At 51.0% G+C, this 15580-nt stretch overlaps 5 protein-coding genes across 5 annotated transcripts; 1 reads left to right on the top strand and 4 right to left on the bottom strand.

Moving 5' to 3' along the window:
- Nucleotides 1-854: 854 nt before the first annotated feature.
- On the bottom strand, nt 855-1796 carry AA0111_g12781 (hypothetical protein; the record flags this gene model as incomplete). The annotated part of the gene is made up of 1 exon (XM_028646804.1): nt 855-1796. One exon carries the CDS (start codon nt 1794-1796, stop codon nt 855-857), a length of 942 nt encoding a protein of 313 aa, XP_028499614.1.
- Nucleotides 1797-2815: 1019 nt separating this feature from the next.
- AA0111_g12780 (hypothetical protein) lies at nt 2816-3290 on the top strand (the record flags this gene model as incomplete). Its single annotated transcript, XM_028646803.1, has 2 exons — nt 2816-3039; nt 3104-3290. 2 exons carry the CDS (start codon nt 2816-2818, stop codon nt 3288-3290), a joined length of 411 nt encoding a protein of 136 aa, XP_028499615.1.
- A 476-nt stretch (nt 3291-3766) lies between these two features.
- Nucleotides 3767-7932, bottom strand: AA0111_g12779 (hypothetical protein; the record flags this gene model as incomplete). The annotated part of the gene is made up of 5 exons (XM_028646801.1): nt 3767-3984; nt 4145-4426; nt 4481-6453; nt 6505-7251; nt 7304-7932. 5 exons carry the CDS (start codon nt 7930-7932, stop codon nt 3767-3769), a joined length of 3849 nt encoding a protein of 1282 aa, XP_028499618.1.
- Nucleotides 7933-8768: 836 nt separating this feature from the next.
- Nucleotides 8769-12034, bottom strand: AA0111_g12778 (hypothetical protein; the record flags this gene model as incomplete). The annotated part of the gene is made up of 2 exons (XM_028646800.1): nt 8769-11418; nt 11472-12034. 2 exons carry the CDS (start codon nt 12032-12034, stop codon nt 8769-8771), a joined length of 3213 nt encoding a protein of 1070 aa, XP_028499617.1.
- Nucleotides 12035-13534: 1500 nt separating this feature from the next.
- Nucleotides 13535-14856, bottom strand: AA0111_g12777 (hypothetical protein; the record flags this gene model as incomplete). Its single annotated transcript, XM_028646799.1, has 2 exons — nt 13535-13633; nt 13690-14856. 2 exons carry the CDS (start codon nt 14854-14856, stop codon nt 13535-13537), a joined length of 1266 nt encoding a protein of 421 aa, XP_028499616.1.
- Nucleotides 14857-15580: the final 724 nt, after the last annotated feature.

The raw sequence follows: 15580 nt of genomic DNA, 5'->3' as shown, positions 1-15580 counted from the left end.
AACTGGGCAGCAACTTTGTTATACGAGAAATTATCTCCTGGCTCGCGCGATTCGATATATTTAATCGCTTCTTGAATCGGATCCATATTGGTGAAGTTATGACGCGTTGAAGTTTTGTTGTTGTGTTATTGGGGTGGGGCGTTGAGTGACCTGGGGCGTTAGCTGACACGCTACTGTAGGGGACGTTCCTCCCGCCTTATCTGCCGTTCCGTTGCCCCCCATCACTACTTTGCACAATGCACCACCCGAAATCGCTACTAATCACACGCTATCATTGCCAAGCTGAATCTTTCGTTTCCTTCAAAAGTTTTGTCCTTGCTGCATAAAATGTAAATTTGCCAGTCTGAGAGGCTTGAAGTGAGCCTGATACCATTGCTTTGGATAGCCCGTCCTGTCAAGATGCAAGGTAGTACAGTACATCCCTGACTTGGCGGCTGCGGTGAGTATGCCATGTGTAGTGGTATTGTGGCGAATCTTATTCATCCGACCTTCCTGGGGGTCTCAGTATGGAAAGTGGATACACGTTCGTGCATAATTTGTATCTCTTGGCAGAGTGGAGCAAAGTATGCGGCGCGGTCAAGGTCGCAGGAACTTGTGCGTCGTTCGAGCCGTTGCAGGCACCGGTCGCCATCAGTATGGCATTAAAGAAACATTACCTCTGCGTATGTCAACTTCTTGATAGTTTACCGCATCTTAGGCTTATAGTACCTGTTTACGTCCAACGTCAATGTGGTGCGGAACGACAGATAGTGCCTTCTTGGGCGGCACGGCTGCCGCATCCCGCTATTCTGGGCCCGAGTGGAGGCGCATGCAGCGACGCTGGACATGCCACAATGCTTCTTCCTTCCTCCTTCCTATATCCTGACCTTGATAGTTCGTTTCGACATGGGAGTATGTGAGCCCCTAGCACCAACTTGCGATGTGTTTCCTTTGTTCGAGCCGATGAAGCCATTGATCATGTTCTGCATTGGCTCAGTGTATAGCATACCTCCAGCCCAAGCATAGTTGCTCCAGAAGCCCACGAGGACACTCGGCCAATTCATCGAGAGCGCGCCGCTGTAGAAGATGTGATGCCAAACAGCAAAGACGACTGAAACCGACGGTGAATGTGCGTGATGCTTGCGCATATCGGCGATATCGGATCCATAGGCAGCCGTGGCGAACGAAGAGAGGATGGCTAGAAGAGTGAAGACTCCTAGCGTTGAGCTTGCAGCGCTCTTCTGCTGGAACGTGTAGCCGTCGGTGATCTGCGCAGCGAAACAGCCAATCTCATTCTGCGTCGAGTTGGAAAACAGGCGAAGGATGGCTTGGCCTTCAAAGTCGGGGATGCTGAGTGCAATTTCTGGGATTCCAGCGGTGTCGTTCTGGTTGATCGGTATGATACCTGCCGCCTCGATATGAACGCCGGCTCTAACGGAACAGGCGCTGTTGATGTTGGCGTTGCAAGGGTCGAAGGTAAGATCAAAGCGACTCTCTCCATACGCGTAAACACCAATGTTCATCATTATGTCCTCTCTTCGGAGCCCAGTCTCACCTTCCAAGTGGAAGATGATGGTCATGTTGTCCTTGTAGTAAGCGGCATCAAATCGGGTGACGTTGATGGCGCTCTCGCCTAGGCAGTCGCCATAATCGTCAGTATAGAGAGATGGCTGCCGGTCATCTCTGACCTTCCATTTCTTGCCATTGACGACACCAACTACCCATTTATCATCCTCGTCTGCAGCTGTAGGGCTTGCTAAGAGGAGCAGCAGCAGGTAGACTGCCAGGGAACGAAGGGCGAATCCTTGTCTATACATGTTTCATCGATACGTTGGGGCGTGTAGTGTGATCTCGGTATCTTTCTTCGTGGTTATGCGGAGGGCGGTAGATCTGGGCGCGAAGCAATCGACGAGTTTGTCAGTATGCGGCGCAACACTCCTCGTTTGCGGAGACCACAATAAGTGCGAGCCAACTGAGGTGAGTGACAGACAGCAGTTTGGGAAGAAAGAGCCTGGCGTTGACTGTAAATGGTCGAAGTGGAGTATACGAGTTCAGTTGTGTAGCATGGTAAGCGGGTGCACCATCGCCGACTTCCAGGCAACAGCAGCGAGAGATTGGGTGAAGAGTGTGGAGTACGGAGTGATTACTAGGAGAATCACTGACTGAAGTCATACTGGTCCAACGCGGTAGGGGCTGCCAGTGTAAGAAGGTAAGAGCTATTGGGAACTCGTTAGATACGTCCTATGTCGCAAGCGCAACCTTCCATAATCACAACATGCCTATTGTAGCAACAAGTGCTTGATGTGAGATAAGCGATGTACATTCATCATAGAGGTACTTTGCTTCATTGAACGATGCAGCATTGCGAGGCGCAGGTATTGCGTGCTAAGCTTTCCTAGCTGCGTTAGCGTGTGTATGCCACAGTCTGATAACAGCCGTGGTGACAGTGTCACAGCATCTCGATACTGAACAACTACGAATCGCCGCATTATGCAGCGAGAAGCATAAAGCCTACCATGAAATCATCACCCTGATATTACCGATCATGTATAGCCGTCTCGACCACTAAGCAGCATCGCGCCTCTTATGTAAGGTGCGGAATTATTCCCTCGATGCTGACTAGCAGAGCACATGAATACACTATACCACACCAAGGAGTTGAACAACCAACAAAAAGAATAATAACAACGACAATCAGACAGTCGAATACGTAAACACATTATTTGTATATATATACAAATTCTCCCTAGCGTTCTTTTACCAGCATCCATTCCAGACACCCACCCACTAGTCACAAACCTCACATCTCCCTCAAACCAACAACGTCCAAGCAAACATGTCTCCCATTTCAAATCTGTTGTCCCAACCAACCTGGCGAAACATCGGCCTAGGCCTGACCACCACGTTCTTCGCCCTCGGCGCCCTCTCTCTCATCCGCCCCATCACCGCCGCAGCCGCCCTCGGCGTCTACCCCAGCACCCCCGAAGGCCACACCATCAACCAAAAGGCCATGACCTTCCTCGGTATACGCGATGTTGCTGTTGCAACCAGTCTGTTTTGGTCAGTAGCGTCACTGTACGGGCTGAAAAGAGATAAGGTACTGATTCCATACACCGATTTATAGGCTTTACGCTAGGGGACAGACGAAAGAGACGGGTGTGCTGATGTGCAGTTGGGTGTTGGTGTGTGTGACGGATACATGGGTTGCAGTAGAAGGACTGAAGGAAAGAGGGGACAAGGGTGGGATTGTGGTGTTGGTTGTTGGGGCAGTGATTACCGCTGTGACGGGGTTGGGGCTGTTGGGATTGTGATCGGAGGATGGCAGAGATATCTGTGCAAAGCGGAAGCCCATTCAACCACGAGTAGGCGGGGCGATCAACAAGGAAGCCCTAAGTAGAGAAGTTTGAAAACATGTGCAAAAGAGAAAGTATTACCATTACGCATTAAGGTGCTGTTCTAGGATGGGTACCCATGTAGGTAAACCAGTATCAGCCCATCCAATATCTTACAGACATTCACATGTCAGATGAAGAAGCACGTGAAGGCTTGTCAATCTGTATCGTGTGCAGAAATAATCCTTTGCATCCCCCCTCTTTATTATCCTGCCATGCTCACATTATGCATGTGATGCAAACAAAATACCCTGATCCAACATACTGATCCTAACCCACAACTAGGAAGAACCATGTTATCTGGTATCCAAGCATCCCCATTCTTTACGTCCTCCTTCACCGACTTCCTCTCCATTACCATTGTTATCTTCTCGTAATTTCCTGCTCTTGGTATCCTACTCCAAAACCGCCATCATGGAAGCCTTTTTCTCTTCATCCTCAACCAACATGCAGCGAGCGCGGCAGACGTCTTCGACGATATCGACAACCTTTCGAAAACTGGAGGCTGCGCCGCGGGTTTGCGTGAAGCGTGCGAGGCAAAGATTCGCGCGGCGTCCGTGTTCGAGTACGACGAAGAGCTCGATGACAAAAGTTACGGGCTTGATCTTGAGGTCTGTAAGACGTGGGTGTTAGCAAGTGACTTGCAAGTAGCAACAAAACAAATGCAGCATTACATCGCCATACGAGCCCAGCTTCCAGCAGCTCTACCTCGAATTGCCGATCTCTGAGACACCATGCGCTGAACATGAGACACGCTCGGGGTAGGTACTTACGGTTACTCTTGTCAATGCGTGCGCTGATGGAGTTTACTTCGCGATCCAGCGATACGTCCTGAACGCCGAAGCGCTGCCAGTCGCGCAGCAGACGAACGAGATCCTGACGAACTTTGCCACGGCCGATATGGAAGCAGAGGGTCTTGCTCGCCGGCTTGATGTGGAGGAAGCGTGATAACCAGTTCATCTGGATCTCTGGTGGACCGGCACGAGCATTATCGTTGTTGTTGTCGGATCCGATGTCAAAGTTGGATAAGATGGAAGATGAGCTGAAATTGAGTGCTGCGAATATATCAGTATGTGAGATGGAGTCAAAGTGATGGCATGTATGCTTACCCCCCAGCTCCATAGGTCTCTTGCCCTTGTCATCCTTCGACTTCTTGCCAAAGAAGGCGAAGAAGCCTTTGCGAACAGACTCGCTCTTCGCAGTAGCTGCACTACTATTGCGCATGGGAAACTCGCTTCCAATACTGCCATCTGACAGCTTGTGTTCATCCTTTGTGTTATCGATGTTCGCAAAGGCCATACGATCGTTCCTCTCCTTGCGGTCGTCAAGTCCTTGCCATGCCTCCGGGATCTGAAGTAGCGAATTCGACTGCTTCTTCTTTACTTGGTTCTCTTTGTTCTCCTGCTCGCGCTCCTGTTCTCCTGTATTGCGACGAAACCATAGCGACTTCTTCTTCTTGAGCACTGTGTTTTGCTTTTCGAGGGTGGGAGGGACGTCTTCCGTAGGTAGAGCCTGCAGATCATTCTGTACATGATGGTATGACTGGAGGATGGGTATCGCAGGCGCTTCCTGTGTAGCATTCGTCTTTAAGCTTGCACCACTGCGCTTGCGAACGTTCAAAGGGGCAATGCGGATGGGCGATCCATCGACGATACGAATAGTCTGCGGCAGCTCGGTCACCACACGACGGCCTTGCGGCCTAATAGGGTCAGCGACAGCTCGCTGCTTGGGAACGTGGATTTCAAACCCATCTCCACTATCAGCCTTTGCCTCCTCAGGAATCACACGAAGCGACCTAGGCTCCGGAGACTTGACAGGAGCGGATACTATACGCTTGCCACCGACTGCAGGCAGCATCAAGCGATCGAGGTTTTCAAGTACGTTGTTGATTCGTGCGGTGCTACTCTCATCCTCGTTCAATAGCTGGGCTATCTCTTCACGAGTCGCCGCCAGCTTTCGCTCCAGGAGAGTATTGGGAGTCTCCGCCGGGATCGGAGGCAGTGGCCGATCTCCAAGAAGCCCCTTGACACCAGGTGTGGCGCCCAAAGTACTGCCGCCAGAGTCCCGTGTGTTAGAGAATGAAGTCGGAGGGCTGTCATACTGCGAGGCGTCGTGATAAGCATCTGACCGAACACTAGAGCCAACGGAAGAATTAAAAACCACGTCCATGAATTTGTCCAAATCTTGGCTGAACTTCCGAGCCTCTCCTTCAATGTGTTTTGTAGGACTCTCTGGCTTTCTAAGCTTCAGGCGTGGCGTCTCCGAGTTCAGAAGGGTCCTCGGCTTGAGGGCTGAACAGATCGTGTTCGTCTTGCAAGACGGCCTGTAAGACCCAATAGACGTGTGCGGTCTATGAGACATATGGTCGACAAAAGATCCGACTTCAGTCTGCCAGCTGCTAACTGTTGCCGCGGAAGACCGACGATCACGCAGATGCGAAAAGCTCACACCTCGCTTTCCCATGCCAGCGGAGCGAGCAATGACGGGTGGACTACTAGGCCAGTGTGAGCTCGCAAGAGAGTACCGAGACATTGAACTCCGCTGAACCGAAGGGGCGCGATGAGAAGAAGGGATGCTCTTATGAGAGGGAATGCTTCGCGTAGAGCGGCGCGACGTTGCAGAGCTATGCTTGGAGTTGTTCCGTAGTGCCTGAACGCGTAATGAGTTTCCCTTTTCATGTCCCAGAGCAGTGGTAAGACGTTGGTTGCCGCTGCAGCTGCTGTGCCCCCGGTGAACTGTAACATTTTGGTTGAGCGGTGCGTCTTCTGGAATGGGAACGATCGGCTGCCGTGAAGCTCGGTATGGGTCGTAGCTAGCTTCAGAGACAGGCGACTCATAGAGGCTGTGCTTCGAGTATAGATGCTCATTGTTCAATATTGAGTAGGCGGACTGCGAACGCTTGTGATCGTAATTTTTTGTGGACAGTTCGTTTATATCATTGCGTTTGGGCGAATGCCGCGTATTGTGGTGGTGGTCGCTGTTGGAATGAGCTACGGCATAATGCGCGCTCGGTTGGTAGTTCTCAAGCTGGTCGGTGTGGTATTTCTCCAGCGCAGAGTAGAAATATTTCTCCTGGTTTGCTCTGCTCGACGATTAGCAAATACACATGTGTATTATGGAAAAAGCTTCTTACTCTTGACTCAATAGCTTCTGGATCAGAACCTCCTCCTTCTCGCTGTGCCAGAGCGTGCGCAGATACCGCAAGATCTCACGGTCGACGGTTTTGCGCTCTAGATTTGTCCACTCTGCAATGGCAGGGAGAGGTCCAGTCCAGTGGTTAACGTTGGCGTTCTCTCCCATAAAGTTTAGCTCTTGCGAATACTTGCGGAGAAAAGGATGATCCCAGATCTCATCGATGGAGATGCGACGGTTTGGATCAGCGATCAGAATCCTCCCAATAAGGTCTTGAGCTTCTCTAGAGATGTTGTCCGGCATGATATACTTGGCCGCTGCGATGTCGCGAAACAGGTGCTTCAGATCACGGTCATCACCAGAGTAGTTGAAGGGAGGCGTGCCGGTGAGGAGAACAAACAAGATGACGCCACAGCTCCATACATCTGCCTTTCCTCCATCATAAGATGTAGTCTTGATAACCTCCGGTGCAGCGTAATGAGGGCTGCCGCAGGGTGTGGTAAGCTTCTTGCCAATGGGCTGTAATGCAGCCATGCCAAAATCGACAAGCTTGACCGTCATGGTATCTCTGTCCAGCAGAATGTTCTCGGGCTTGAGGTCGCGATGGTGGATATTGATACGATGGCAGTAAACCAGGGCCGCGATTATCTGGCGGAAGATATGGACGGTATGGATCTCAATCAGTCCATGCTGCTCGTGGATATAGCTGAACAGTTCGCCGCCTTCGACAAACTCCATGATGAGGTACCTGCATCACATTAGACGGATCCATGTGGGAGTGCGGTGTGTGGAGTACTTACAGCTCATCGCGGTTTTCCCAGATATCATAAAGGCGGACGATGTTGGGATGATCCAGCAACTTCATAATGCATATCTCTCGTTCAAGGCCAAATGGAATCACCTTGCCATCAGGGTATAGTGAAGACTCTTGCTCAGCACTCTGAATGAGGTTGGCCAAGCTCAGGGCGCGCACTTTCTCTGCCGTAGCCTTGGAGATGATCTTCGCGGCGCCATATTGTCCTGTGCCGCTGTGCCTGACAAGCCGCACACGCGAGCAGCCACCTCGTCCAATGGTTCTTCCCAACTGCCAAGGACCAATGTGTGTCTTGCGGCGGCGGTTTGAACTGGAAGCATTGGTGCTTGCATTAGATATTTTGGAATCGCGCTTCGGGTTGTGAGGTCGACCTTCGTGGGCTTGAACAGCGGACAGACGCTTGTTCTCTGGCGAAACGTCCTCGTGCCAAACGGAAAGCGTACCATTTGGAACTATAGACTCGTTGTGGGGAAGCGGTGGAGGCGACGAAGATGCATAACTGTTGCTGCGCTTTTCGTTGCCCCGCTGGGGACGTGGGCCCTCATTTGCGCGATTGGTGCCGTTACCGAATGCGCGTCGACGCGTCGGCGGGCGACCAAGGAAGCTGGAATCCATGCTTTGTAAAGAAGTTTGCAGTTGTCAAGGCGGGCGTCCTCGAGTAGTGCAGCTGTCGTTGCTGTGATGAAAAGGTAAGGCGAAGACCAAGATATGAAAGACGGTAAGGTGAGTGTCCAAGCCACAAAAAGCTCGCAATGCGTTGTTGAGGTAGTCGAGCTCGCTATAATGGGTGGGATCAGACAAAAGCCATGACCGGATTCTGTTTGTTGTTGTTTATCGCTGTTGACACTGAGGGCGCTCGCTCGATCGTTTGACCGCCAGCGAGTCCGTTGACGAGGCCGGTAAAGGAAAGACGGCTAGATGTGCAATGCCAAGTGAGTCTGCTCTCGCTACAAGAAGCTAACAAGTAGATGGATGCATACAATGGACAGGCTATGCAAGTGTCGATGTTGGAGAGGAAATAAACGTTGCGAGGGGAGACTTGTGCACAGACTAGCCCGGTAAAGTGCAATCGGATGCAAACGAGGTGGCGGCGGGAGCAACAACAACACCAACCACGGCAGTGGCGACGAACCTCACAATGAGGAAAGTGTATCTTGATTCCTCTATCGGATGTGAACAGGACTTTGGAGGTGTGGCGTTATAGAAATGGACCAGTCATTGTGAAAGATACCAGTCATCATAATCCCAAAGAAGATGAGATTGGTGAAACATCCGGCCGATAGGAAGAGACACGAGATGACGGTCGAGATAGTGATTTTTTTCTCACCTATCGTAGCACAGTGTCATTCTAGAACCTTCTCATGCAATTTGTTCGCTTTCCCTGAGACATATTCGATAGCAGCTCTCGATCTTGACCAACATGATCTCTTGTGACAAGTCTTCTAACCTTTCTAGCATATAAACATAACGTCTACAGCAAAGTTCAGTCCGGTGGGATCGGTTGGCTCTTCTTCGATTTGGCAGATAGGCTCCAGTTCTGGAAACAAGTCTTGGGCAATGTCGTCCGCTGGAGCATCTCCAACACCCGCACTGTAAAGGCCCCCAGGTTGTGTTTTTGGCTCCTCTTCGTTCGAATCATCCGAGCCAGATTTACTGCTGCAATTATCTGTGAGATGGTCGTCCTCATCCTCAGTATCCATGTTACTAATCTCCCCAGGGACATTTTCTGGGCTAAAGCTACAATCCTGGCGCTCTATCTGAGAGGCGATGTAACGTGGCTCGAGTGGAAAGACATCATGCCTGACACATGCCCAGCAGCCATTCGGGCTCAAAATGTGAAACTTGTAACCCTTTTGCATGGCCAAAGTTGCTGCTGCAAGTCGGGCCATTGGATTTCCAAAAGCACGAAGAACACCACCTCCGACCGGTGCGTCCAGAAAAGCTTTCCAGCTGTCGACTGCCTGCATGCTTTTCGGAAGGTGGCTCCTTTGTTTCCGCTGCTCCACATCGTGGTCGCAATCTCCGTGGTGTGGCCATGTTTTTTGCGCCCTCATGATGTCAACGTCTCCCACCCAATCGCCGCCATCGTACACAGAGACGTTCGTCTCGACGAAGTATGCTTCAGAGTCACGATTACCGCGGGGTTCGACGTCAAGTGGCAGCTCATATCCAGTAAGAGACAGATGAAGAGACGTGGCCGAGAAATTGTCCACGAGATCCCCACTGAAGGGCTCGTACTCCACGACGTACTTGTTGAAATCGTATTCCCGCATACGGGGGTCATTCGGTGATATCAGCAATGCGAACCCGGGTCTACCAATATTTCCTGTCAACCTCTTGATAAGGTGTTTTGAACTGGGTTTTGTGGGATCTTCGAGCATTTGCGATGCCACAAATATTGAGTTACTGTGTGATAGTGCTAGTACTCCTTCCAACTTGTGCGGATCTAGCTGTATCTCTCCAGTCTCGAAGAACGCCACAGCAGTGAAGGCGTGGGTGATCGCACTTGGAGATGGCAATTCATGTTCAGGTATTTTGAGAGGGGCTGACGAATACGAACCCCATGCGTATTGAGCCCTCCCAATATTAAATATTGTTTGGAAAGGGGCTGACCAATGCGACCCCGGTACGGGTTGCGATGTCACTCGCAGATCAACGCAGGCACCAGGTAGGCCTTCATAAATCTCTTCTACATGACTCAGAACCTTTAAGCTCTGAAAGAAATCGTTGCCTGCTGCTGACCGAATTAGCAGCTGCTGAGTCAGTCTTGCTACCTCAACAAAGCCTTCTCTATAGAGGCGAATGAATCCGGAAAGTGTTATCGCATTGCGAGAGAGTGCAGGTTTACCGCGTTTGATAGGTCGGTAAATAGCAGCTTTCCCTGCATCCCCACAGACAAACTCAAAGTCTTGTAAGCTCATGTTGGGACCTGGTGGTAGCTTAACGATACTATGGTCTTGAAGCCCAGAGACCGTTCGAATCTTTGACGGGTCTATAGTCGTTCCATCCATCTCTGTCAATGCCGAATAATCGACAGCGATGAAACTTTGGGGCGAGTCGAGCTTGTCGTCAATCAGCCAACTGAGGTGCTCTTGATTGCCGGGATAAGGTTCTTCGGTTCGACGTCTCTTGTGTCCAACTTGTCGGTTGCCGGTTCTGAAGACGGTAGTGCAAAAGAAGACAGTACTGTCGTCGTTAGGTTGCCGCGCAGGACTGTAACGAATGATGCTTCCCTTGAGGCTGGATCTGTCTGGGTGGTTATGGGCCCACCATCTGAGAAAGTCGATCCGGCGCTGTATCTTATCGGGTGTTGGGAAGTTGACGACGTCAATGAGAGAACGCATGTCTGTGAGGCCGAACAGAGGAAGCGGGTGCTTGCCATGCTTCGCTAAGAAATTCGAACAGCGGCGGATGCCAAACATGATCAGGGCCATTCCGTGTTTTTTATCCACCTCGCTTGCTTGTTGGAAAGCCTTGCAGCACTTTGCCAGTGAAACCAACCAATCTAACTCTTGTATGTTTCTCATCTGCAAAGGATCATTGCTGATAGAATCATCAAGCAGAATGATGCATTGCATCGCAAGATCGATATCATTGTTCCCCATATTCCACGAGGACAGTACACTCCCAAGTATAACATAACGGAAGTCTGCATAAGATACTTGAGAATCCTTCATGCCATGACGACGCTCTGCGTTGACCGGATCCCCATAGAATCGCATATGGGCAAGCGGAAGAGACCAATAAATGGTTTCATCTGGACACTCTTCTCTACTCCCCATGCCTACGGTGATCATACCTCCAGGAGCAATCAATCTGTCCTGCTGAGGCACATGATAGGTTCGAGTTCCAACGCCCAAGACAGTCATGTCTGGGTAGAGGTGCCAGGAAAGAAGTCCTAACATGACATCGCCGTCATTAATACGTTGAGGACGTCCCAAGATCAAGTCGTTCATCGCTTTCATCGCATGCTTCCAGACTGCCATCACAGAGGAGTACAGCTCTTTATCTCGAGATACTGGCAGATTAGCTCCGTCAATGACCAGCCTCAGGTTCGTTTGCTCAAGCTTTTTTACACTGTCCGCATATTGAAGCCATGCTCTACATGACATATTAGCGATTTGACCACTCTCCAGAACTGCGCGATCACCCACCTGGCACTGGCGTCCCATTCGTCCAGCTGTTTTCTTTCGATGTGAATCATGGACGCAGCTAGCTCATTCGCATGTAGCATAGCAGAAGAACCTACCTTTTTACCCAGGATAGATTTTCTTTGCTGCACAAGCTCGTGCCAGATAGAGATCGCTTGTGACCTCTTCCACATGCGGGCTAGCAGGCAAGCAAGCAAGTGCATAGTCACAGCTCCATCGCCGGAAGTAGCTGCAGCTAAAATGCTTGTGCCATCAGCGCCGATGTAATCCGCGAAAGCCCCATGAACACTTTCCTGAGAACTCATCGTATTCTCTGACGTCGCTATCTCACTGGCTCGCTTCCCGTATGCTTCAAGCAATTCAGGAACAGCAGGGATCTCGGACTCAAAAAGAGCGAATAGTTTTCGAGCCGTGCTGTGTATCATGCCGTCTTCTGCCTCAGCCTTGCGCTTTGGCGAAAGACTCGAGCACAACCCCATAAATTCTGGAGGGGCTTCGAACCTGAGCATAGAGAAATCCAGATTAATATTGACGAGGGCTGCTGTGTTCTCCTGGGCTATGTGCATGATAGCGTTCGTTAACTTGCCAAGGCTAGCTATGGTCGTTTCCAGGCGGCTTTTGTTCGCGATTATGTGGGTAAGACAAGACGAGTCGAACTGAGTGTGAGGCCCTTTGAAAGGCTTTTAGAGCTTCAAGATTATCCGGGCCTTGGAAAGTCTTCTTCAAGATCTTGCTGAGGAGTGGCTGTGTCAGGCAGCAGGCTGATAGAGCAGGCTGAGAGAGCAGTCTCTCGACCCCGCGATATGTGCCAACGATGCTGGCGAATCCTGCGGCAATACCTGCACAAACCTACAGTAGGCACATCTATATGCATCATGACCGATTGCATTTTACTTTCATAGATCTGATGAAAGATCGTTCGACTGAGAAGGGAAAGAAGATGAGATGAAAGCACGCACACCATATGGCGCGTCATGATGAGGAAGGTGAAAGTGAGGTAAAGTAAAGTCGAAGTTCGCAGGTCAACGCGTCGTGCGCCTTCCGCACTGCGCCATGCTTCCCCGCGCGCCCGCCGTACCAAACTCGCTGCCAGCCCCCGGGAACCTGCCGATAACAACGCCCGTACACAACCGGGCCACCCAGCCACATGGTTCAGCCATTTTTTCCCATGCACTTAACCGTCTTGCGTACCTAGCACATACCAAAACCTTAATGCGGCGACCGCTCGTTCAGGAACATAATGCAGATGTTATATCCCGTACTTACTGTGAACGGCAAGAATTTAAGCAACTCATCACAAAACCACACCGCACTTTTGCTTCGAGTTTGACTGCGACGGGTTTGACTCTTGCGACAAACGGGATGTAACAAGGCGAAATGGAGAACAGGGTACATGTGAGAAGGAATCAGGAGAGAACATGAATGAATCATAATGTGTTTAGTATTGTATAGCGGTATCATCCCCCTTTTTCCAAAGATGCCCACGCTCGCTCTCATTCCCACTCTCTTCCGGCAGCGATACGACAGCTACGGTTCCGTACTGCGCATGTCGCTTGCCGGAAAAAGCGACTACAATGGGGTGAAAAAGCAACTCTGGCAGCATACAACGGGAGGTTCCTGTTCGTCCGCGAAACATTACACCCGCAGTAGCCCAGACACCAGGTTCCCCTATCACACACAGGCCGAACCCAAGCCTGAAACCTCCTGTCCAAAAAAAAACAGACAAGTGACGTACATACAACAACAACCGAGATGCGCAGGAGCCAGTTCCCCACGTGGTACCTTCATACATACAACGAAGAACAAACAAAGATAAGATAATAGCGACAACAGGGTAAGAGGTATCCGCGATCAAAAACAAAAATTGGCCCCGTAACTCCCTTCCTTTCCGCGTTCCGTTTGTTCCGTTTCCCAGGGTAGTCCAATCAGAAAGGAAAATAAAGAGGACGTGATAAGACATGCATAAGTTCGTAGCGTATAAGAGGGTTGAGTAAGTAATACAAGAGAAGAAGAAGTGGAGTGAGAGCTGATTGCTTCCAGGTAGGTGACGTCGAGGGTCGATTAGATCAATGTGTTTTCGAGTCTTCAATCTTGGGTGACGGGGTTTCGCGTTTTGTGTTGTCGTCCGCGCTGGCTTTTCCACATCCCTTGACGAGGATATGTCGCTACATCAACTGTTAGCATTTATTCCATGCGCAACTTTTGTAAATCTCGAACATACCTTCAAGGCATCCTTCCTCGAGAAGCTCTTATCGCAGTGGTTGCAGGGAAACGGCTTAACGGCAAGATGGATCCTCTTATGCCTCTTCAAGTCATGGTTGCGGTTGAAGCTTTGTGGGCACTGATCGCATTTAAATGGCCGGTCGTTGGCAGCGGGCTGCTGATGTTGCGGGTGACCCATGAAATGCGGCATAGCGGCTGCATGACCACTGTTGAATCCAGGCATCATGGCTGGATGGCCACCAACCAAGGCAAGTCCGCCATTGGGGTTCTGAACGTTGGAAAAGACAGGGGCCTGGCCGCCGGCGTATTGGAGCGGTGGTCTTTGTTGGTAATGATAGGGTGATTGGGAGGGGTTGTTGGAGGGGATCGAAGGGATTGAACCTTGGGATACGGCGGGAGACATGCGGGGCATGGAACCGCCAGCGCTGATGGGGCTTTGCTGTTGGCTCAGTGTTGGGGAAGGGCCAGTGGAGTAGGGGAAGTTTGAGTGTTGCGGAGTGCTGGCAGTGTGGTAGCTGTAGGTTGGGGTTGGTGGTTGGGGTGGCCTAAAGGAGTCCTGACTGAGGGCTGGTGATGGTTGCGGTGCCGAAGAGGAAACTGGTGTTTGTGCGCCCATCATCTGTTGATGATGGTGTTGTTGGTGCTGTTGATGTTGCTGCTGCTGCGTGGATATCGAGGGCATACTCGCTCCGTTGGACGAAGGCGTAAAAGGTGGAAGTTGCTGATTCATCTCATATGGTGGTGGGTTCAGCCCTTTTCCCAGTGAGTCTTGTCGTGCGAACTGGCCTTCGCTGCGCGGTGGAGCAAACATACCTCCACGGGCTTGGCCGTATTGGTGCTGCTGTTGGTGATGTGCCGCCGGGTAGCCGTAGTGTGCCGCCGATCCCTGTGCTGGCGGAGAGTATACATACTGTCCATTGGAGTATGCCATGGCTGTCGAGTACTGAGCGTTGCTTGTGGAAACAGCTGATGAGCCAATCACATCACTGTGAGTTGTGTTTGGCGGAGTCAACAGGTTGCCTATAGTGGTCGGAGCCTGCGATGATTGTGATGTGGTGACGGTGTTGGTGAAGGGATATTTGTGCATGGGTGGTGGAGGAAGCTCAAAGCTACCTAGTTGCTGGGCGTGAGGTCTTCGCGTTGCAAAGCTGGGAGGTATACCCATGGGGTCACTCCCAGGATGCATGGAAGACGGATGAGCCACGGCAGCAGCCACGTTGGCGGTTGTGTCTCGGGTAGGTCCTGATGACCTACCTGCTTCGGATGAGGGAGGACTTGGGAGAGATTGCAGCTGTGACGCTGCAAATGGCGAAGTGTATTGAGCACCGGACCAATACAATCCACGTGAAGGCTGAGAATCCACGAAGGGCAACGAGCGGCTCGTAGCTCAAAGGCGTGATGTAAGAGGAAGGGGCCTCTAGTCGAGAGGGACAAAGTGCAGATGATATGCAGGGAGTGGAGGGAAAGGGATCTTGTAAAAGGTCCTCCTAGTACACAAATACCCGCTCGGTCTATGGATTTGCGACGGTGTTCCCGGTCTACTCTCTCGTCGCGTCAGACGGTTAAGGACTGCTCCGAGTCTTTTGGAATGCTGCAATCGAACGAACGGCCCCGACAATGGTAACTGCGCTGGTTCAGGCGGACAGTGATACCGATAGACGCACGTATGGCTGTAAGTACTCTAGAGAGTCTCAGTGACTGCGCAGCGTTAGTGGTGCTCGTCGTCGCAAATCGAAAAAGGAGGGCGTACAAGAGATCAAAAGCAGATACTCGTGGAACTGTGGTGTTCTTTTAACACAGACTGTTCGGTAGGGCCCGGATTCCTGGTTGCGCAGACGTGGTGCTACTGAGGCGGTTCCACAGAATGTGTGTGTGATAGCTTAAGGCTA

Source organism: Alternaria arborescens, assembly GCF_004154835.1.
Source record: "Alternaria arborescens strain FERA 675 chromosome Unknown contig_106, whole genome shotgun sequence".
Classification (NCBI taxonomy): Eukaryota; Fungi; Ascomycota; class Dothideomycetes; order Pleosporales; family Pleosporaceae; genus Alternaria; species Alternaria arborescens.
Note: the sequence above shows the minus strand (reverse complement) of the source record. Positions and strands in the feature narration are given on the sequence as shown.